Source organism: Myotis nattereri (assembly GCF_964212035.1).
Source record: "Myotis nattereri genome assembly, chromosome: 9".
Taxonomy (NCBI): domain Eukaryota; kingdom Metazoa; phylum Chordata; class Mammalia; order Chiroptera; family Vespertilionidae; genus Myotis; species Myotis nattereri.
Window position 1 is genome coordinate 74,497,844 of NC_138084.1, and position 22,595 is coordinate 74,520,438.

Consider the following 22,595-nt stretch of genomic DNA (forward strand, 5'->3'; position numbering starts at 1 on the left):
CTAAAATATTAAAAGCTAAAATTGACAGAACTAAAAGCAAAATGGACAAATTCAAAATCAAGGAGATGCTAAGATATTCTCTCCATAGAAAAAAAAACATAAGAAAAACAGTACAGACGTGGAAGGTACATTTACCACTGCAACAAAAAGATTAAGATACCTAGGAAAAAATACAACCAAGGAGGCAAAGGACCAGAAAATTACAGGATGCTGAAAAAAGAGATAGAGGAAGACATAAACAAATGGAAGAATATACCATGTTCATGGATTGGTAGAATCAACAACAATTAAAATGCCCATACTACCCAAAACAATCTATATATTCAATGCAATCCCCATTAAAATACCAATGGCATACTTCAAAGACCTAGAACAAACTCTCCAAAAATTCATCTGGAATAAAAAAAGACCCCAAATAGCTGCAGCAATCTTGAGAAAAAAGGAACAAATTTGGAGGGATCACAATATCAGACATCAAGTTTTACTACAAAGCCACTGTTCTCAAAACTGCCTGGTACTGGCACAAGAATAGACATATAGACAAATGGAACAAAACAGAGAACCCAGAGATTGACCCAATTAATATTTGACAAAGGAGGCAAGAGCATACAGTGAAGTCAAGACAGTCTCTTCAATAAATGGTGTTGGGAAAATTGGACAGATAACATGCAAAAAAAAAATGAAACCAGACCACCAAATTATACCATACACAAAAATCAACTCAAAATGGATAAAGGACTTAAACGTAAGATGGAAAAACCATAAAAATCCTAGAAGAAGCCATAGGCAGCAAAATAGCAGACATTTGTTGTAGCAATATCTTTACCAATACATCTCCCTGGACAATGGAAACTAAGGAGAAAATAAACAAATGGGACAACATCAAAATAAAAAACTTCTGCACAGCAAAAGACACCATCAACAAAACAAGAGAGCCCACTGCATGGGAGAACATATTTGCCAATGTTATCTCTAATAAGGGTTTAATCTCCAAAATTTATAGGGAACTCATACAACTTAACAAAAAGAAGATAAACAATCCAATCAAAAATGGGCAAAAAACCTAAATAGACACTTTTCAAAAGAAGACATACAGAAGGCCATGAGACATATGAAAACATGCTCAAAGTCCCTAATCATCCAAGAGATGCAAATCAAAACAATGAGGTACCATCTCACACCTGTCAGAATGGCTATCATCAACAAATCCACAAACGACAAGTGCTGGAGAGGATGTGGAGAAAAAGGAACACTCGTGCACTGCTGGTGGGAATGCAGTCTGGTGCAGCCACTATGGAAGACAGTATGGAGTTTCCTCAAAAAACTAAAAATGGAACTCCCATTTGACCCTGTGATCCCACTTCTAGGAATATATCCCAAGAAAACAGAAACACCAATCAGAAAGGGTATATGCACCCCTATGTTCATAGCAGCACAATTTACCATAGCTAAGATTTGGAAACAGCCTAAGTGCCCATCAGCAGATGAGTGGATTAGAAAATTGTGGTACATCTACACAATGGAATACTATGCTGTTGTAAAAAAAAAAGAAGGAATTCTTACCATTTGCAACAGCATGGATGGACCTGGAGAGCATTATGCTAAGCAAAATAAGCCAGTGAGAGAAAGATAAATATCACATGATCTGACTCATTTGTGGAATATAATGAACAACATAAACTGATACAAAAATAGAACCAGAGTCATAGAAGCATCGAACAGACTGTCCAACTTAAGAGGGAAGGCGGGGGTGAGGGGATAAGAGATCAACCAAAGAACTTGTATGCATGCATATGAGCATACCAATGGACACAGACAGGGATGGGGGGGTGACGGCATATGCTGGGGGGGGGGCACCCGGGGGTGGTCAATGAGGGGAAAAGAAGACTTACGTAATCGTTTAAACAATACAGAATTTAAATTTTTAAAAAAGACATAGAAGATAATACAATTAACAAACTTGACTTAATTGACTTTAGAGAAAATTAAAGCAACCATTAGCAAAATTCACATAATTTTCAAGAGTACATAGAACATTTATGAAAATAATCAATGTCAGAGCGAGAGGTTCAACAAAATTCAAAAACAAACAAACACTTCAGAATAAGTTTTCTGACCACAATAAACTTAAGCTAAAAATCAATAACAAAAAAGGTAACTAGAGAACTTCCAACTCCTTGGAAATTAAACACCACCAAAAAATTGCTAATTAATTTATAAGTCAAAGAAAAAAATCAAAACTTGTAGTATGAAGCTAAAGAAGGACTTAGAGGAAAATTTATAGACATAAATGCATATATTAGGAGGGGAAAGACTGAACACCAATATTTTTAATTTCCATCTCAAGAATACAGAAAAAATGAACATACAAAATCTAAGGAAAATAATAGAAATAAAATAATAAAGAGTAAAAATCAGTTTAAAAATACAACAGTCATGGAATGGAATGGACAGCATAGGGAATATAGTCAATAATATCAGATAGTCAATGTATCTTTGTACAATGATGAAAGGTTATTAGACTTGTCATGATCACTTTGTAAGATATAAAGATGTTAATTCACCACTGACCACCTGAAACTAATACAATATTGTATGTCAACCACATTTTAATTTTTAAAAAATTATATGAATATATTATTTCAAGCATAAGCAATTATATATTTTTCATGATTGTCAATGAAAATATTCTATCAAATTAAATGAGACATGTATATGTGAAAAAAAATAAAATACAATAAAGAAAATCATTGGGGAAAAAGGAGACACGTAAAACTTTAGACAACAAACAAAGAAAATCAACAGTTAAAAGTTGATATTTTTAAAAAATTAGTAAAAAATTAGTAAACCTTATCAAGATTGATCAAGGAACAAAGAAAAAATTACCATTATCAAGGAAAAGGATACATCATTACAAAACCAAGAGAAATTAAAAAGATATGACAATATATATAATATATTTGACAATATATATAATATATACATAGATTTGACAATTTGGATGAATGGACAAATACCTAAAAAATAACTTAGCCAAAGCTGAGACATGCACAAAATATACACTATAAACAAAACAAAATAAAATCAATGCTGAAAGAGCATCCGCTCAGGTTTACTGGCATTTGCAGTTAAAGATAGATCATCATGGGAAACTGCACTTGCACTGCCTTAGTAAGAAGGCACTGAGGCGCTAGTTATAGGATTTAGTAGACTTAGATGATTTGGGAATGGTTCAAAGAAAGTGTATTTTGCTGGGGAATGAGTGCCATCAGAAAGAGCAAACAATCTATGAATGGTATCAATAATTTTCATCTAGAAGAGGAAAGAAATAGAGTAAGACTGTTATAATTGGTAACAAAGCAAAAGACACTCAAATTAGCTGGGAGAGAAAGACGTTTGGTTATTTTTGTGATGTGGAAAGTATTCTTGTTTTCGTGCTCAGGCTTGATTATGGTTGATTATGGGCATTGAGTGACATATCTAATGTTAGAAATGTGAAATGCTTTACGTTCAATAGAACACCATGGCCAAGCTATTAGAGCCAGGCCAGTTCCCAGCCGTCAGTTACCAGGTGCTGCTCTTTTTTTTCCTTCTCATTTATGCAATGTTCATATACAAGCAGAACCTATCTATGCTATTTAGTCAGGACTGTGGTTATCCTTGTTGGGGAGAGTGGTAAGTAAGAGCTCTTCTGGAGTGCTGATAAAGCTCTGTATCTTAATCTGGGTGCTTAAATATATACTAGAGGCCCGATGCACAAAATTCGTGCAAGGAGCTCGGCCCTCATAGCCCTCCACTGCCTAGGTCCTCGCAGCCCCTGGCTTTGTCCGGAAGGTTGTCCGGATGGTCGTCCGGAAGGTCATCCGGATGGTCATTCTGCTGTTTAGTCTAATTAGCATATTAACTCTTTTTTATATAGGATACACATTCATTTATATTTCAACAAAATATTAAAATTGAAAAGTAACTGGTTTTCTCTAGTTAGTGGGACTAATAACAAGGAGGGGAAGGACAAAACACCATTGCCATTATGTACTATACAATTATGTAAGCATGTATTATTTGGATATAACATTTTAAAAATTCAAAGTAAATGGCTTATTGTCTAAAAAAGACCCTTGTTTATAAGCCCCATATCCTACTCTTAGAAAATATGAGATGTAAAACTATAAATCCAACACATTCTTAACTGTAGAAAGTCTTCATTTACATTGGAGTTAACCTATGCTGGAGTTAATTTCGACCAATTTTTTCATCAGGACACAAAACCTTTACTGTAGTTTAGAGAACTATGAAGACAGAATGATTGGGTACAAATATAAGATTTGGCCTCCTGTCCTTTTTCCAGAGGCAGTCTTAACTTACATGTCTATTATCTTAGTTTCTGAATCAGGTTTGAGTATATTTTGTTTTGTTTGGTCAACTTGTATAATAGATGTGGACATTTGGGGTGATTGTATATAAGGATATATTCATGCCATGCTGAGACTAACTAAAATATATCAGTACAGCCCGGCTGGTGTGGCTCATTGGTTGTGTGTGGACTCAGGAACCAAGAGGTCACTGGTTTGATTCCCAGTCAGGGTACATGCACAGGTTGTGGGCTCGATACCCAGTAGGGGGTGTGCAGGAGGAGGTAGCCGATTGATGATGCTTTTCTTTCATTATATTTCTCTCTCTCTATCCCTGTCCCTTTGTTCTTTCTCTAAAAAATCAATAAAAACATATTTAAAATATATATCATATCAGTACAGAGATTCTTGGGTCACAACCAGTGAGCTAGTTTAGGGTTTCTCAACCTCAACACTATTGACAATTTGTGCTGGAAAATGATTTGTTGTGAGATGCCCTGAGCATTTTAAGATGTCCCTGGCATAGAACTCTTGTATTGTGACAATCAAAAATGTCTTCACATGTTGCCAAATGTAACCTGGAAGGCTGGTCTGGCTGTGTTTATAGCAGTGGCCTCCCAGATCCAATTGGTCTAACAAAGACATACCCACATGGAGATCCACCCTCTAGAAATAGATATAACAATTAATCACAAACTTAATTCAAATACATATGCCCATATGAAGCAACCATGACTAAAGTTAAGCATCTGGACTAAAAAAGCCAACGATGAAGTTCAGCTATCATTTGTACTATAACTCCTGGATCCATACACAAACCCCACATGGAAATGAAATAAATGTAATGAACTGGAATGATAATGAAAAATACTTTTGACATATATTGTTAGTAAAACTTGAACTATTTGCCAACTATACCAGCCTCACTGGTCTTCAATTAACTACCAATTGCAAATTGCCATATCTACCTTCTGCAAGGGCTGAACAATTAGGCACACAAATCATAAAGTAAAAAACAATGAGAAATTGAGGAGGAACTGCACCTTGCTCATTTTTATTATCAATATACTAGAGGCCTGATGCGCAAAATTCGTGCAAGGAGCTCAGCCCTCGCAGCCCCGGCTTCATCTGAAAGGTCGTCCGGAAGGACATTTGGAAGGTCGTTTGGCTGTCCAGTCTAATTAGCATATTATGCTTTTATTATCAATATATATTTGAAGGATTTTTGAATAGAATAAATTTGAAGAGGAAAAGCATTTTCTATTCCCATTATGGGTACCTGCTTTGATCTCAGTATGCAGAAAGGCAGTTCATATTGCATAGATTAAGGACACTGTTATGTAAATGAAACTGGACACAGACTTTGTTTATGTGGTTCTGAGACAGCCATCCACTGTCCCCTAAGGAAATGTATGATGACAAAATGGCAATTCATGAAGAGCTCAACACTATGGAAAAGGACAGTCTGAAGTATACTCAAGGAGAATAACAGACTTCAAAGAATGCGATATGAATGCATCCAACCATGAGGCAAAAAAAGTAAGGTAGGTACCAAGATTAACTAACACCCATATGTTATAAAATAAACAAATTGATTAGAATAGTCCTGCACAACTATCTGGAACAGTGGTTCCTAATGTGACCCAATCATGATGCGGAATATGTCACTTTTCACCAGATCCAGCTTCGCAGACCTTGTTAACACCCTTTCTCAGATACTGCTAAAACCTGTCACCAATCAGGGGGTTTATATTTAATGAGCCCTCGAGGGCCAGAACATAGACTAAAAAGAGTCATATCCAGATGGCATAAAAGGGTCATTTACATACACACACACACACACACACACACACACACTCATCCTTAAATATAGCATAGCAAGAACTAGCTCAGCAAATCTGAGTTAACGCAATAAAAACAGACTGAGACCAGAGACTGAACTGTGAAAGTAACTCCACGTTACAAAGGCAAAAGACCCACTACTAGAGTTCATTTCACAACATATCAATGACTGCCAGGCCAAACATACTGATTTGGGGGATAATAGGTGATCAGCAAACAGTGCATGCTTTGCTATTTCATTGCTTTGCCCTATTTTCTCCAATTTTATATTTAAACCTTGTAGTGCTACCAATGTGTGTGGTATAAGTATGTGTATGTATATATGTATAAGTACAGATCCGTGTACGTATGTGTATTCATTTTGCATGACATACTTTACATTACTTTCTAGTTGACAAAGTCTGGGTTAGGTACCTATGCAGAAAAGAGGTAATACAACAGTAGTGAGACTGCTAGTCTTAGAAAGGCCTGCTTACAAGGTAGGCCCATAACCAGAATCTGGGAATTTGGATTTTGTGAGGGTTCTCACTAATCCCAGATCACCTAAGAGTGACTCGCTGTACTTAAACTGCTTATGTAAAAAATGTGGTTTATGATGATCACCTACTTTCCTTCAGGGCAGCGGTTCTCAACCTGTGGGTCGCAACCATCGGGAAACACATATAGCATATCAGATATTTATATTACAATTCATAACAGTAGCAAAATTAGTTATGATGTAGCAACGAAAATAATTTTATGGTTGGGGGTTACCACGACATGAGGAACTGTATTAAAGGGTCGTGGCATTAGGAAGGTTGAGAACCACTGCCTAGGGAGTCTGGAACTTTGCCATGCACCAGGAAGAATGTAGCCTCCAATAAAAATCAGCTTCCAATAAAAACTCTGGGCACTAAGTCACAATTCAGCTGTCACAACTCAGTGCAGGGGGATTAGCACGTCCTGGGTGACTCCAATGGAAGAAGACTCTTGGAAGCTTGCACCAGACTTCACCCTTCACCCTATGTGGCTGTTTTCTTTGCTGATTTTGCTTTGTATCCTTTCCCTGCAGTAAGTTTTAGCTATGAATGAAACTATGCTGGGTCCTGTGAGTCTTCCTAATAAAACACTGTACCCAGAAATAGTCTGGGTCTGGGAGATGCGCAACACAGTGACTCTTCAATAAAGGCACTTTAAGAATTTCTCTACTTGCTGTTACTATTAGACTCTAATGACATTACAATCAACCTCCACAGAAACTTTCTATTTCCTCAGATTCAGTGGCAAGAAAAAAAAGTCAGTCAGTTATAAAGTTAATTACTTTGAAAATTTAAAAAATTACTATCTGGAAACTGTCAAATATTTACCTTGAGCAACCAGATCCCGCCTCAATAATGGATAAAGAACAGGTTCTACACTGTCCATCTCTTGTATAATAAGAGTTTTCCCAAAACGTACTGCCAACTCAAGAGCTGTGATAAAGTTGCTATCCTAAGAGAAAAAAAGTATACATATTAATTCCTTCATTTCCTTAATATTTATAAAAATCCTTACAGATAATAAATGAATATATTAACAGGAATATTATGAATATTTTAAAATGTAATATGCATGTTAACAATTCAAATTATTTATGATTGCTTTTCTAATTATAAGTACTTAGGAATGAACCATTTTAGTTGAATAAATTATCAAATAAATTTCATAAATAATTAAAATAGACATAAGAAAAATAAAAGATTTTTACCTTAACAATAAAAAAGCTTTTTTCAGCCTTCCATCACAAATTTCAAATTGATGCAGAAACAACTTTTCAAATTCTATGTGCAATAAGTTATTCATCCTGTACTTAATAAGAACTACTTTGGTTAAATTCTAGTAAACTTTTCTTTGTGTAGTATGCCTAATCATGGTGAAAAGAATTTTTAGACAAGATTCTATAACCATGCAAGAATTTTAAGGCTTCCTGGCTAGGAAAAGAGCAGTTTCCAACATCACTCCTGACCTCCAACTGTGGTTAAAATAAATTAAATATTTGAAATAATAACTATTAAGATCTACTGCAAACCACAGTGACATTAAAGTATTTTGTGTATTACCTAATTTACAATTATTCTCAACACACAAATAAGGTCAATATCCCCATTTTATAAATGAAGTATGTTTTAAATTTTTCAATCACCTAAAAAATATCTATTAAAATTAATCATACAACTAGCCCTTCTTCAAAATGAAAAAAAAAACCTGGCCAAAAATTATTTTCTTCACAAGATAAATATGACAGTGAGAAGTGATAACCTGAAAGAATATGATTAAATTTCATTGAACATGTGTCAAATCTTAGGACACATCAAAGATATTCTTGGTCAGTTATAAGAACAATAAATTATAAGAGACACTGAGAGAAACTACAAGTATATTAAAAGTCCAGGAAGTTTTTCTCCAAGCTCAATTAGTAACTAATTTGTATAAGATCTTATACTCGTGTCTTTAAACATAATTTAGTGTAAGTGCTTATTGCTTGTCTCTCTAGCCCAGGACTGGGGAACATCTGACCTGAGGGACGTATAAGGCCCAGGAAATTATTTGATCTGGCCCTGAGTTAAATGTTTGACCAAATAGAGCAGGCTAATTTTTAAGTTGATAATTTTTTATGGCCCATGAATGATGTTATAAATAGCCAAATGGCCCTTGGCAGAAGAAAGGTTCCCCACCCCTGCCTCTAACCTATTAGACTGTCATGTCCATGAGTGCAGGAAGTGTGACTACTTTACTCACCATTAAATTTCCAGGACTTAGATCAGTGTCCTGCACTTAAAAGAAATCAAACAAATATTCTTATCCCTTTCTTACAAATTAAAAATCTGAAGCTTCGAGAGTTACATTCTTTTCCCAGGTGCCACACCAGGTAAGTTAATAGGACTCAGCTTTGATCCATGTTTTCTGATTATAGACACAGAGTGCTTTTCACCATAAAACGTCATTACTAGTTGGTATCTAAATTATGTTATACACACCTGCTGGTTAATAACTTCCAAATGTGAGTCTTTCAAATGTGTTTTTAACCATTCTGTAGCTTGGGAAGAAGGGTCTATAAGAAATGGGCACACTCGACTCTAGTTCAAAAGAAAAATTAGAAGTTTTTATTAAATGGAAATAATTTCCTAAAAATTATGAATCAATTACTGAGTTAGTTTTTCTCTTAGTCTTTGGAGAATATAAATATACAACCATGAGGAAGAATTAAAGGTACAGTTCTTAGCTGTACCAGAGGCCACATTAATAAATTTTAGAGTTATCAGTAATTAATAATAGATAATAAAATTAAAATCACAGTAAAGTAAATACAGTCTCACTTACTACTAAGTAACAGACAATGTAAATTAACAACATAGTAAGCAAGAGCTCTAGACAACCAAGTTACTGCCTAACTTTATATATTCTTTGGTTGAATAAACAATAAAGGCCTTAAAAGAGAAGTATGAACTAATTACAAAAGTATTACTGAAATAATTATCAATATAATGGCTTATATTTAAAACATTCATTCTTATAAAGTGTTCCATAGTTAATATTACAATAGAAGTGCCCTAGAAGAAAAAATTACATGTTATAATTTAAGATCTAATGCAGTGGTTCTCAACCTTCCGAATGCCGCAACCCTTTAATACAGTTCCTCATGTTGTGGTGGGTGACCCACAACCATAAAATAAAATAATTTATGCTACTTCATAACTGTCATTTTGCTACTGTTATGAATCGTAATGTAAATATCTGATATGCAGGATGTATTTTCATTGTTACAAATTGAGCATAATTAAAGCATAGTGATTAATCACAAAAACAATATGTGATTATATATGTGTTTTCCGATGGTCTTAAATGACCCCTGTGAAAAGGTCGTTTGACCCCAAAGGGGTCACGACCCACAGGTTGAGAACCGCTGATCTAATGAATTAGGAACTAAATTCATTACAGAATACACATCACTAATTAAACTCTGAAACAAAAGGAAAGTTAAAAGCCAGTGAACATGCCCTATACACAAAGCCACTTAGCAGTTGAAAAGAAGCCATATATATATATATATATATATATATATATATATATGAAAAATTTAAATATATGTAAATTTAAGTCATCTAATAATCATTGTTACCTAGTCAATCAGAGTTAAATAATAATGACTGATTTAGTTTTTCTTAAATTTTCATTTATCTGAAAACTGTAAGCAGGTGTGTGCTATAGGGAGAAGATACAGGAAATCAAAGCGAAACAAAGACTTAGAACTGGGGTATGCCTAATACTAAGAACAAGATGTTCTTTCAGTGACATACCAAGAAGGAGGCGGGTAGTGGGGAACATATGCCCCAGGGATGAAGAGCATTTTATCAGCAACATTGTTTAAAACTGCCAGCATATGGTGATAATAAAGAGCTGACTGAGTTTATAACAGTTTTATTAGGGCTTTAAAGTTCTTTCCAGACAATGCACACATCCTTTTTTAAAAAATTTTATTGATGTCACAGAGGAAGGGAGAGGGAGAGAGAGAAACATCAACGATGAGACAGAATCACTGGTTGGCTGCCTCCTGTACGCCTCCTACTGGGAATTGAACCCACAGCCCGGGCATGTGCCCTGACAGGGAATGGAACTGAGACCTCCTAGTTCATAGGTCAATGCTCAGTCACTGCGCCACACCAACTGGGCAATGCGCCCCTTTTTGCTTGCCCCCAGAATGGCCTGCTCTCACCACAGTTCCCTCTGTGTCACTGCTTATGACCTTCACCCAAACTCTATTTCTGAAAGTTTCACTTATTGCTCCATCATGTAAATCTGCTATTCCCAGCAAAATGAGATGGTTAGTAAAGATCCTATTAAGTATTACCAACCTACTACACCTAGGTTTTAGATCTTACTTTATGTTAGCATTCATTAGCAAACATTTCTCAAGTCTACTAAGTTTTGACTAACCATGAACATGATTATTTTAAATGTCTTAAAAAAGTCTTACCCATGACTTCAAACCAATTATCTGATGCAAAATAAGAAAAAAGAAGACAAAGTTTCAAAAAATTATGTTTTTAGAACAAAAAACATTTTTAAGAATTTCAAAGAGTATTTATAGGTTTGTATTCATTTATTTATACTTCTCTGGAGAGATTTAAATAAAATCTCTAGGGTATATTTTAGGTCTGTGTTGATTAAAAGTAGTTAAAATCTACATTTAACAAATCATAATAGGTCCAAAAATATTGACTTTTATTCATTCATGTATTCATTTACCTACCAGACGCTGCATAACCACCATGGTAAGACAATGTGAGTGATAAAGAAATTAATTAGATATATTCTTACCCTTAATGACGTCACATCTAATAAAGCAGCCAAAAATAAAAATTCTATAATGGAAGACTACACAATATTCTGTAAGATCGCAGGTGGAGTTAGGGGAAGCTGCTGGTAAGCAATTCAAGTTAAACTAAGAAAAATAAATTGGACTTATTTGGCAAGGAGATGAAAAAGCATTTCAGGGATAGACAGGAGCATGAAGGAGAGAGGAATAAAAAGCCTGGGTACATTTGCAAAACTATCAGTAGTTTGGCACCATAAGAGTAAAAAGTGTAGGCATAGATGCTGCATACAAAATGGCAGGAGTAATTTCAGTCTTTCTGATCATGAACTTTTCATGGCATGTTTAAGAATAATGAAATTTTTATACTTCAGGAAACTGAAAGTCACTCAAATATATTAATTTTGGAACTGTCATGATGAGATTAACATTTTAGAAAGATCACTAGAAAGCAGTAAAGGAAGTGCTATTGGGGGCAAGGGACCAACTAGTATAATAATGTATTTAACCAGGTATAAAATGATGAAGGCCTTAAATGAAGCCATTGGTGGTGGATGTAGTTAGAACAGAATAAAATCATTATACATTTGAGAAATAGATTTCACAAGACTTGTTGGATAAGTAACTAAATGTAAAATTAAAGTGAGGATGACTTGCAGATTTGCAACTTTTATTACTGGGCCAAGATTGTGTAATTTCCACTGGTAGGAAATAAATGAGAAGCACTTTAAAAGCAGTGGGGTAGGAAGAAAAAAAGTATTAGAGTGGATAGCTATCTTTACCTACTTTTCATGTGCCACTCAATGTATTTCGGATAGGATTATCAATCTAGCACTGCACTCAAGGGGCGAGCAAGTGACCCAAGCTAACAATCAGAATCATTTTGGGGTGCTGACATAAATGAATTGGGGTGAGAGGGGAGGACAGAAAGGTGAAGACATATCTTTAGTCTGGGAACATATACTCTGATAGTGGTAAGTCTATAGTCACTAAGAGCCGTTCTTAATACCGGGTAGAGAGAATCTGAGAATGAATCCATCTCTTAAGAGGAGAGAGAGCAATATCCTGGTAAGTCATTTGAATTCTAAAGCCACACCCAATCTTTTGAACCTCTCAGTTATTTAAAAGCATGTGTTACTTTTCTTTTTTTTTCTTTTTTTTGTAAATGAACTGTACTTGGCCACTGAAAGATTCTTCACTAAACTAATAATATTAATAATAATGATTAATAAAGAGACAGAGCTTGAGCTAGCAAGGAAGGGAGCTCTAGATAATATCTAACCTTAGGAGCTAGAACTAGAGGTCAGGAGCTCCGAACAGAGGGCAAATGCGGGAGATACATAATATCTATTTATATATATTAATTCTTCTCTCCCTGGGGAGGGGGAGGACAGGAATGGGCAGTGGATATTTTTGGTAGAGATTATTTTAAAATATCTAGGATACTCTATTTTATTTTTATTACCTATAAGCAAGATAAGAATAGAAACATTTTTATAAGTAAAACTGAGATTAGCTAAGAATTACATGAACAGGAATAATAGAATACTAATAAGTTAAACATATACAGAAACACACACATGTAAAGGTATGAGAGGCAGTTCTGCAGCACAGACTGGTTTGATAGCAGAGTTTGAATCTTGGCTCTACCATTTGACAGCTGTGTGACCTTGGACAAACAACTTGCTTCCATGTCCATATCTACAAGATAGGGTTGGTTTGAAAATTCAAAAAAGTAAGTACTTAAGTGCTTTACCTATATAAATTGTAAAATAGTAATATAGACACAACACAGAATGTACTATACAAATGTTGATGATTATTAATCTGAAAAAAATTCCATATGTGATTTAACTTTATAATTTTTTATTCTTTAGACTAATAGTAAATTAGTCTGCATTTCCTTATCATACTTTGGCAGGAAGGAGAAATAATCTCAGAAATTCTAAGTGGTTCAAAGAAAATTAATTTGAAACTGAACTGTATGTACAGTAAAAATCAAATATTTAATATATCTCTACACAAGAAAAATGGTTAATACTGTAAGATTTAAATAAAAAATTATAATACTATGGCATTTAAATTAACCATCTTTCCATCTTCTTTTTGGAAGCTTATCACTCATACTTCTCTACTTTCTAAAAGTCTTATACTCTTCATTATCCTATTCTAAAAAATCATAAAATTTATCACCCAAACCAACACGCTTTTGGGAGTAAAAGGAAAACTATTAAGATAACATCAGGACAAAAGGCATAAATCATGGCAATCCAGGACATACAATCATCATGACCACGTTCTTCTCCTGCCCCCAAGGACATGGGTCATATAAGCTTTCAGTTATTCTAATAAAACTAATTCTCATTACAAGGCCAATGATGGATAAGTATTTGACTATTTCATCTCCCAGACAATACATGCACTTACTTCAATACTTAACCCAAATATGAGAAATTCAAGCATCTTTGAAAGACATACAGTGGAATAATTGCTGACAATGAGTGGCTACAGCCTTAAATGTGGGAAAGCCTCCACTGAGAGGGAGAGTCTCAGAGAAGCGCAGGTATAGTTGGTGAGGAGATGCGATACCTGATTCAAAAATTCATCTCATTCATTATGCCTGGCCATTCTTCTCAGGGAAGACTTCCCAGAAATCCAGTTTGCGTGTATTTACAGATCTAATTTCACATATATCACATGGTGATGTTCATGAGATGTTATAGACATGTGTTATCTGATCACACCCTAAATTGTAGCAGCTTATTCTAAATCTAGTATACTTTACAACTGAGACAGAGTATTGACCATAATGGCAAATTCATTTCAACAAAATAATTAATTGCCATAATAAATTTTTCCAAATGGTTTTATTGTCATATGAATGCATATAAGTATCTATAAGAAACTTGGAAATATTAAATGTAAAATAAACCTACATAAGCTTATTCTTGCAATTATTTTCAAAAACAATTTCTCCTGTACTTATTATAAAAGATAATTCAGAATACAAAAGTATTTTCATCAATAAAATTAAATTATCAATAAAAAATAAAAATTGTGATAAATATATCTTATCTAAAGGCTCATCTACCCCTGATTTCTTATAGAATGAAAAAAGGAGAATGCTTAAAATGTGTTTTTCAAATCTGCAAATGATTGCTTTCTTAGATTACTAAAAAGAAAGAACTGATTATAAAACCTTAGAGAAGGAATAACTAAAATAAAAATCACATAGTTCGCAATAATATAATGAATTTATTGACATACACAATTAGAGTTTCAAATCTGTAATTCTAGTGTGAAAAATAATAATGAAAGATGTTCCAAAATAAATTACAGAACAAGCCAAATCAAATTAAAAGAAGACAAAACTGTTTAATCTTTGATCAGCAACTTCTCTCCTGGTAAGATGCCAATGTATATCAGCTGATTAATAGGATTAATCAAAACAAATTATCCAAGAATGAATAGAGCCCACAATAAAGATCTAATAATACTTAGCTTATGTTACCTAAAGATAGTGTTTTCTTTGAGACTCTGGAGTTATGGAATAAGGAAATGGTCTGTGGGCAGAGAGAGGGGCCACAAAGTGGAAAGAGAAAACTGTAGTATGTAGTATAAACTATTAAGATAGAAAGAATAGGGGGGGAAACATCACATAATCAAGGGGTGGAAATCATCTTCCAAGTTCTATAACAGAAAGGTAAACCAAGTTAATGGTAAAAATCAAAAGTCATTTAATGAAATGATCTGTTTGTATATTTGATTTGAAATTTGTTTTCACATTCATTGCTAATCCTATATAATAAAAGGCTAATATGCAAATCGACTGAACAGCGGAATGACCACCAGGGGTGCTAGCGATGGTGGCGGGAGCCTCTCCTGCCTCCTCAGCAGTGCTAAGGAGCAGCGAGCAGGCAGGTGGTAAGGAGCGAAGGGTCCCAGACTACAAGAAGGCGCAAATCGGGCTGAGGGATCCCCACCCCCTGCCAAGTGCATGAATTTTGTGCACTGGGCCTCTAGTAAGGTTATAATAGTTTCAAGTTTAAATGACTTTTGGGGAACACACACTGTGAGACAATTTTCCAAAAAATGCATATGATCATCTCTAACTTATAACCCCAAAAATTTTAAATAAAAATATAAAAAAATCGTGTACACTAGGTGAAGGAACCATACAACCAAATGAATCAGGTATTCCAAAAGTATTTCTATTACTAACTGGGAGTTCAATGTAGAATATTTAGCCACCAAAATAGTGACACTTTATAAACTTTTAAGATAAAAAATAAGTTATACTAAAAATTATAGAATCACCAAGCAAAATACTCCACTTCTGTGTAACTAGGAAAGCATTCAAAAGAAAAACATCTGATAAGAAAAGTAAAATTGATTTATTACCTGTAGGATAACAATAGCATTTTCTATGGAAAGATCATCTGATGGTAGGCCTTCACTTTTCCAGATTAACTGCTCACTTTCAGTACAAAGAAATCTCCGCAGATCAAATTCTGAAAAGTTAAAGATATCAATAATATAACAAGCTTGTATTTGACAAGTGGGAGGGGATACAACTATTTAAAATACACTCAGAAAAATCTCACAATTATCTTTAATATTAAATCTATTCTTCCCCATTTAACAGCAGACACTAAGGGGAAAATAGTACAAAGAAACGGAATTCAGTTAATTTATATTTTATCTATTAAATGAATGTTTCACAACTATAATAATTTGTGAAGAGCAAAAAATTCATAAGGAATTTTTCAGTTCTTGCCTCTCATCTTAAGATATGAAATTACTGTAATAATTAAACTAATAAAATGTTTAACTGTACTCATGCATATACCAAAAAAAATTCAGTGGTCTCAGTGTCATACAGTGATTTTAGGAATAGAAGAATCATCATAACAAAACAATTCTCAGGACATTTGTAGAATTCAGCAAATCTAAAGTAGCTACTATATGTTTTAACTTACAGATACTTTTTTCTCATTTAAAAAAGTAAAATGACAAAAACCAAAAGATGCATATTTAGTATACTAAAATTTCAAATTCATGAATAACTAAATACAAACTTTCAAGACAAGCTGACTTGGTCCATTCTTCCAAAAAGGTTTTTCTCAAACCCTCGGGAGCAGCAGAAAGATATGTCATAAATGCAGCAGCTAGTTGAGCTCTTTTTGGAAGAGTATCTAATTCCTCCGTTATCTCTGCAACCTAGAAAAAAAGAGAGTGATGTATGGATATGTTTTAACTTGGAAAAAATGGCAGCTTCAAAAGTTAGAGTTTTAACTATAGAGGGGAAAAAATCATTTATGGGTTAAAGGTAATAACCCCTGTCTTGAATAAATTGACAAAATGTAAAAATATCAACAAAGCTTTCAATTCTGCTGATCTTAAACAAATGTGTGAAATCCCAATATATTTGTAAAGATTAACATATTTTATCATTGAATTTTTCTAATAATTTTAACAAAAGCAGAACTTTTATTCCAAGTATAGTTAAATATGTACTGTGTGAATTAGCATCATTTTGTAAAATACAATTAAGATACAGAGAGTATGACAAAGGCACAAAGCAAAGATAAATCTTTGAGACTCATTACTTAAAAGCATGGCTGGCTAAAGCATAAGTTTGAGCAGAAAATGTAGCAAAACAGAAGTAATGGAAAAAGAGAGGCAGTGATTGGAGGGAACAACATTGTGGAAGGTTTCCCATGCCATGCGAAGGAGCTTCTATTTAACGTGTGGTTATTATGAGCCATTGAAAGTGTTTAAACTGGGCTGTGAGTGATGGTATGGATTGGGTTTTAGAAAAATAATTAAACTGACAAATGAAGAATGAACCAATTAAAGGGCCAGATAGGAGCGAGACAAGTTGGGAGAATTCAGGATAAAAAAAAAGAATTGTCATTAAGGAAAGAAGACAAATATAAGATATATTTTCAAATGGATTATGACAAGTAAATAAGGAAGAGGAAGAGTCTAAGATAACTACATGTTTTTAGTTTTAATGCCTAGAAGAAAGATGCCTATGAGATACAGGAAATCATAGAGACTTGGATAGAAAAATAAAATAAATCTAAACATATGAGTTCCTGAGACAGTTAAATGCAAATATCTAAAGTACAGTTGGAAATATGAATTTAAAACTAAGCAGTCTAGAAATATAGCTCTGTTCAGCATCATTATATAGGTGATACTCTTCTGGATGAAATAACCCAGAATAGTTGCAAAGAAGCTAAGTGATAGGATACTGGGGCCAAACATTTCTGAATGAGCAGATGGTGAGAATGTGGTGAGAGAGGGAATCTACAAAACAAACAAAAACAAGAGACAACCTTTAACGGAGTGCTTCAAGAAAAAATAAATGGCTAACAGTGTAAAATCCTAAGATCACTGCACTGGTAAAGGTAAGTTCCAAAAAAAGAGTACTCCATTTTCCATCAACTCTTTTTCATCCCTGCCCCTCCCTTCAATAATATAGATAACAAAGAGGAATAGGTTGCTTTGTCTAAAATCCATTCATATAAAGATACTATGCTTAAAGATTAATTCACATAACAGCCATTAACATCTAGATCATTTTTTCTTAAGCCACCCGAAAGTTAATGGATATTTCTCTACTTTTTATTTTTTTAACAAATAGATTACATTATAGATCTCCTGTATTTTCAAGGAAGCCCTTATTTTTGACGTTTCTTTCTCACACAAACCTGTGCAGTCCATCTCTTGTGTTCTCTATCAAGCTGATTAATTAAGACTTCCGCAGCTTTAATTGTTTCTTGTGCTTTGCTTACTTCAGCTTCAAGTTTGGCAGCCTCTGAAGTCCTGCTCTGAAATCTGTGAAAACATTAAAGGCAAAGAAATGTAAGAGAGAGTTGATTAAATTAACCTTAGGCAGTAAAGTGAACTTTTATATAAGAATTTAATTAATGATAATACTAATAGTATTTGTGTTCAAAATATCATTCATCAAATAGACACATATCCATATATACATACATATATATACATACATATATATACATATTATATATATATATATATGTATAATTCATAAAGGGCATTAATTCACTGTACTACTTCTCCATATGACATTCAAGACCCAGTTATAAGATTGATCAAATTTATCTTTTCAGTGTTATTTTATTCTGTTCTAGTCCAACAAAACTATAGGTAAATATCTGAGTATTTATTCTCAGAAAATGCTCTATCCTTCATCTGCTATGCCCTTCTTCAGGATGTTCCATTTTCCTAGAACACCTTCCATCCCTTCCTTATCCCTTTCTCACTCCTCACTCTAATTTCCTTAAATATCTAGCTATCAAACATATAAATAAAATTCACCTCAAATAGCCAATCCAATATATATTCTCTTCCTACATGCCCATTTACCCAAATTTATAACTTAAAATTTTTTCCTTAAAAAATACCTACACGATTTATAGTTTTATTAAATAAAATAGTAATATTGCACATGAATACTCAGTCCTTCAACAAATACATAATTGCTGATGAAATGGCAGGACATGGAAACTTATTTCCAAACAGATTATTAGACAGGTCTCACCTGGATGTGTCTATCTTGATATTAAGTTCCTTGAACTTTACAGTACACTGTATTGCCTCTTTAAGTACTTTTTCCTTCTTCCCTTAAACAAGACTCTAGAACTCATATGTCCAATATGGTAGCCACTAGCAACAGGTGACTACTTAAATTTAAATGAATGAAAATTAAATAAAATTTGAAGTTCAATCCCTCAGTCATATTATCCACATTCAAAGTTCTCAATAGTAGCCACGTATCTTTAATGGCTACCATAGTGGATAGCCAAGATTCCAGGTCAGGGCACATACATGGGTTGCAGGTTTGATCCCCTGTTGAGAGCATACGGAAGACAATGTTTCCCTCTTCCTCCTCCTTCTCCTCTTCCTCCTCCTCCTCCTCCTCCTCCTCCTCCCCTCCCCCTCCTCCTCTCCCTTCTCCTCTCCCCCTTCCCCCTCCCCCTCCCCCTCCTCCCCTCTCCTCTCCTCTCCTCTCCTCTCCTCTCCTCTCCTCTCCTCTCTCTCTCTCAGCATGTCCTCAGGTAATGATTAAAAACAAAACAAACAAAAACATTACTACCTTATGCTAACTACTCAATAAATACTGGGCAATTACCTGAATGTTAAGTACTGATTCTGAGCATATGATACACACTATTTTTCTCATACTTCTTTAATTATACCTGGAAGAACATGATGTGATTTCTTTCCTGTATTTTCTATAACTAAATATGTAAATACTAGAGGCCCAGTGCACAAAAATTGGTGCACTTGAGGGGGATGGGGGGGTCCCTCAGCCCCAACTGTGCCCTCTCGCAGTATGGGACCCCTCAGGGGATGACCACCTGCTGGCTTAGGCCCGCTCCCCAGGGGATTGGGCCTAAGATGGCAATCAGACATCCCTCTAGCAGCCCGGCAGCCCTCGGAGGATGTCCACTTGCCAGCGGGGAGCAGGCCTAAACTGCAGTTGGACATCCTTAGCACTGCTGAATAGGCAGGAGAGGCTCTGTACTGGCAGCCATCAGCCTGGCTTGTGGCTGAGCAGAGCTCCTTGCATGTGAGAGCACCCTGACCACCAGAGGGCAGCTTCTGCACTGAGCGTCTGCCCCCTGGTGGTCAGTGTGTGTCATAGTGATCAGTCATTCCCAGTCCTTCTGCTGTTAGAGTCAGTTTCCATATTACCCGTTTACTATATAGGATAGAGGCCTGGTGCACGGGTGGGGGCCGGCTGGTTTGCCCTGAAGGGTGTCCCGGATCAGGGTGGGGTCCTGCTTGGGTGCCTGGCCAGCCTGGATGATGGGATGATGGCTGTTTGCAGCTGGTCACACCCCCTTCAGGGTGGTGGTCCCCACTGGGGTGTCTGGCCAGCCTGGATGATGGGATGATGGCTGTTTGAAGCTGGTCACACACCCTTCAGGGTGGGGGTCCCCACTGGGGTGCCTGGCCAGTCTAGGTGAGGGGCTGAGGGCTGTTTTCATGCTGGTGGGCGACTGAAGCTCCCAGCCTCTCTTTTTTTTCTTTTTCTTTTTTATTCTGGGATTAATTTACCTTCTATAGCTGTCACTGGAGCTGAGAGCCGGCTCCAGCTCTGAGGCCGTTGCCGGCGGAAAGCAGGTACCTGGGTTTGTTTAGATTCTATAATTGAAACTCTGCTGCCATCACTAGCAGCTCTAAGCTCTGAGGCCGTGCTGGCTGAAGGCAGGTTTCTGGGGTTTGTCTAGGTTCTATAATTGCAACATTGTTTCATCCGGAGCTCAGAGCTGAGATGCGGCAGGCGGGGAACGTTGACTTCCTCCATCACTGGAGTAAGCAAGCCTCATGTTCATGTTCGCTTCAGCTGCCTAGCTGCAGGCCGCCATCTTGGCTGGCAGTTAATTTGCATATCTCGCTGATTAGCCAATGGGAAGGGTAGTGAAGTTATGGTTAATTACCATGTTTCCCTATTATTAGATAGGATAGCAATAATTATTTCCAGACTACATAGAGGAAAACAGTCATAGTTTTAGTCTGATGAATTTCTTTCTTGGTACAATAATTTCTATTTCTTCCTTAAGAAAAAAGTAAACATAACACATCACTTGAAAACAATGTGATCACATATAAAGTGTTAGTTTCATAAAACTGAAAGCAAACAATAACATCCTATCCAATAATAGACAAACATGGTAATTAACCATACCTCCGACATGCTTCCCATTGGCTAATCCAGGTGATGTGCAAATTAACTGCCAACCAAGATGGCGGCTGGCAGCCACGCAGCTGAAGTGAACAGGAAGCTTGCTTGCTCCAGTGATGGAGGAAGCCAAGGTTCCCCGCCTGGCGCGGCCCAGCTCTGAGCTCCGGATGCAACAATGTTGCAATTACAGAAGCTAAACAAGTCCCAGATACCTGCTTTCAGCCAGCAGCGGGCTCAGAGCTTAGAGCGCCAGTGATAGTAACAGAGTTTCAATTATAGAAGCTAAACAAACCCCAGATAACTGCTTTCAGCCAGCCACGGCCTCAGAGCTGGAGCCGGCTCTCAGCTCCAGTGACAGCTATACAAGGTAAATAAATCCCAGAATAAAAAAAAAAAGAAAAAGAAAAAAAGAGGCTGGGAGTTTCAGTCACCCGCCAGCCTGAAAATGGCCCTCAGCCCCTCAACCAGATTGGCCAGGCACCCCAGTGGGGACCCCCACCCTGAAGGGGTTGTGACCAGCTGCAAACAGCCATCAGCCCCTCATCCAGGCTGGCCAGGCACCCCAGTGGGGACCGCCACCCAGAAGGGGGTGTGACCAGCTGCAAACAGCCATCAGCCCCTCACCCAGACTGGCCAGGCACCCAAGCAGGACCCCCATGCCGGGGTCCAACCCCAGCAGGTCCAGGGGTTCCCAAAGGCGTAGACGGAGTCAGCGAAGAAGGAAGGACACGGAGACAGTGTTCAGTTGATCAGCAGCCTAGCTAGGATCTCCAGCCAGGATCTCCAGCCAAGTTCTGGTCTGGATCTCCAGAGAGGTTCTGGTTAGGATCTCCAGCAAAGTTCTTCTGTCTCTAGGTTCTGTGTGTAAGTTCTGTGTGTAGGTTCTGTCTCTCTTGGTTCTGTCTTCTAAGTTCTGTCTCCTGTTGTCTTGTTACATCTGTATTTATACCAGTTGATTCAATCCTATCAATCTCTATTACAAAGGTTAGGGCGTTTCTTATCTCCATTCCAGGGAGTAAAGATTATGTACCTTAAGCGTGACTGTTTGTAGTTAAAGTGATTAACTACCCACCTGGCACTTAGTTAAGGAGTTTCATCCCCTCCCTAACTTCCTGGCACTTAGTTAAGGAGTTTCATCCCCTCCCTAACTTCAGGGAAAAATCCCTACCCGGGGAAACAACCTTTCTCGGAGAGGTGACCTTGGTTAAAACACACAGCGCTAAGGGGAGCAAACATATTAAGTACAGTATGCTATGTACGCCAGGTCCCTTGAAACAGCAAGGATGGACCGGCTCCCGGCACCCCCACCCTGATCCGGGACACCCTTCAGAGAAAATCAGCT

At 36.3% G+C, this 22,595-nt stretch overlaps 1 protein-coding gene across 2 annotated transcripts in view; it reads right to left on the minus strand.

Annotated features, from left to right (window-relative positions):
- DYNC2H1 (dynein cytoplasmic 2 heavy chain 1) overlaps positions 1–22,595 on the minus strand; it is a 310,341-nt gene that overhangs the window by 155,444 nt on the left and 132,302 nt on the right. The window contains exons 61-66 of one of the 2 annotated variants that reach the window (XM_081098791.1): positions 18,246–18,372; positions 16,605–16,746; positions 15,928–16,037; positions 11,188–11,208; positions 9,191–9,289; positions 7,541–7,664 (exon numbers count right to left, since the gene is read on the minus strand). In XM_081098791.1, coding sequence (XP_080954917.1) covers positions 7,541–7,664; positions 9,191–9,289; positions 11,188–11,208; positions 15,928–16,037; positions 16,605–16,746; positions 18,246–18,372 — 623 coding nt within the window. The remainder of the gene's footprint in view (positions 1–7,540; positions 7,665–9,190; positions 9,290–11,187; positions 11,209–15,927; positions 16,038–16,604; positions 16,747–18,245; positions 18,373–22,595) is intronic. The other variant, XM_081098792.1, reaches the window with a different exon arrangement.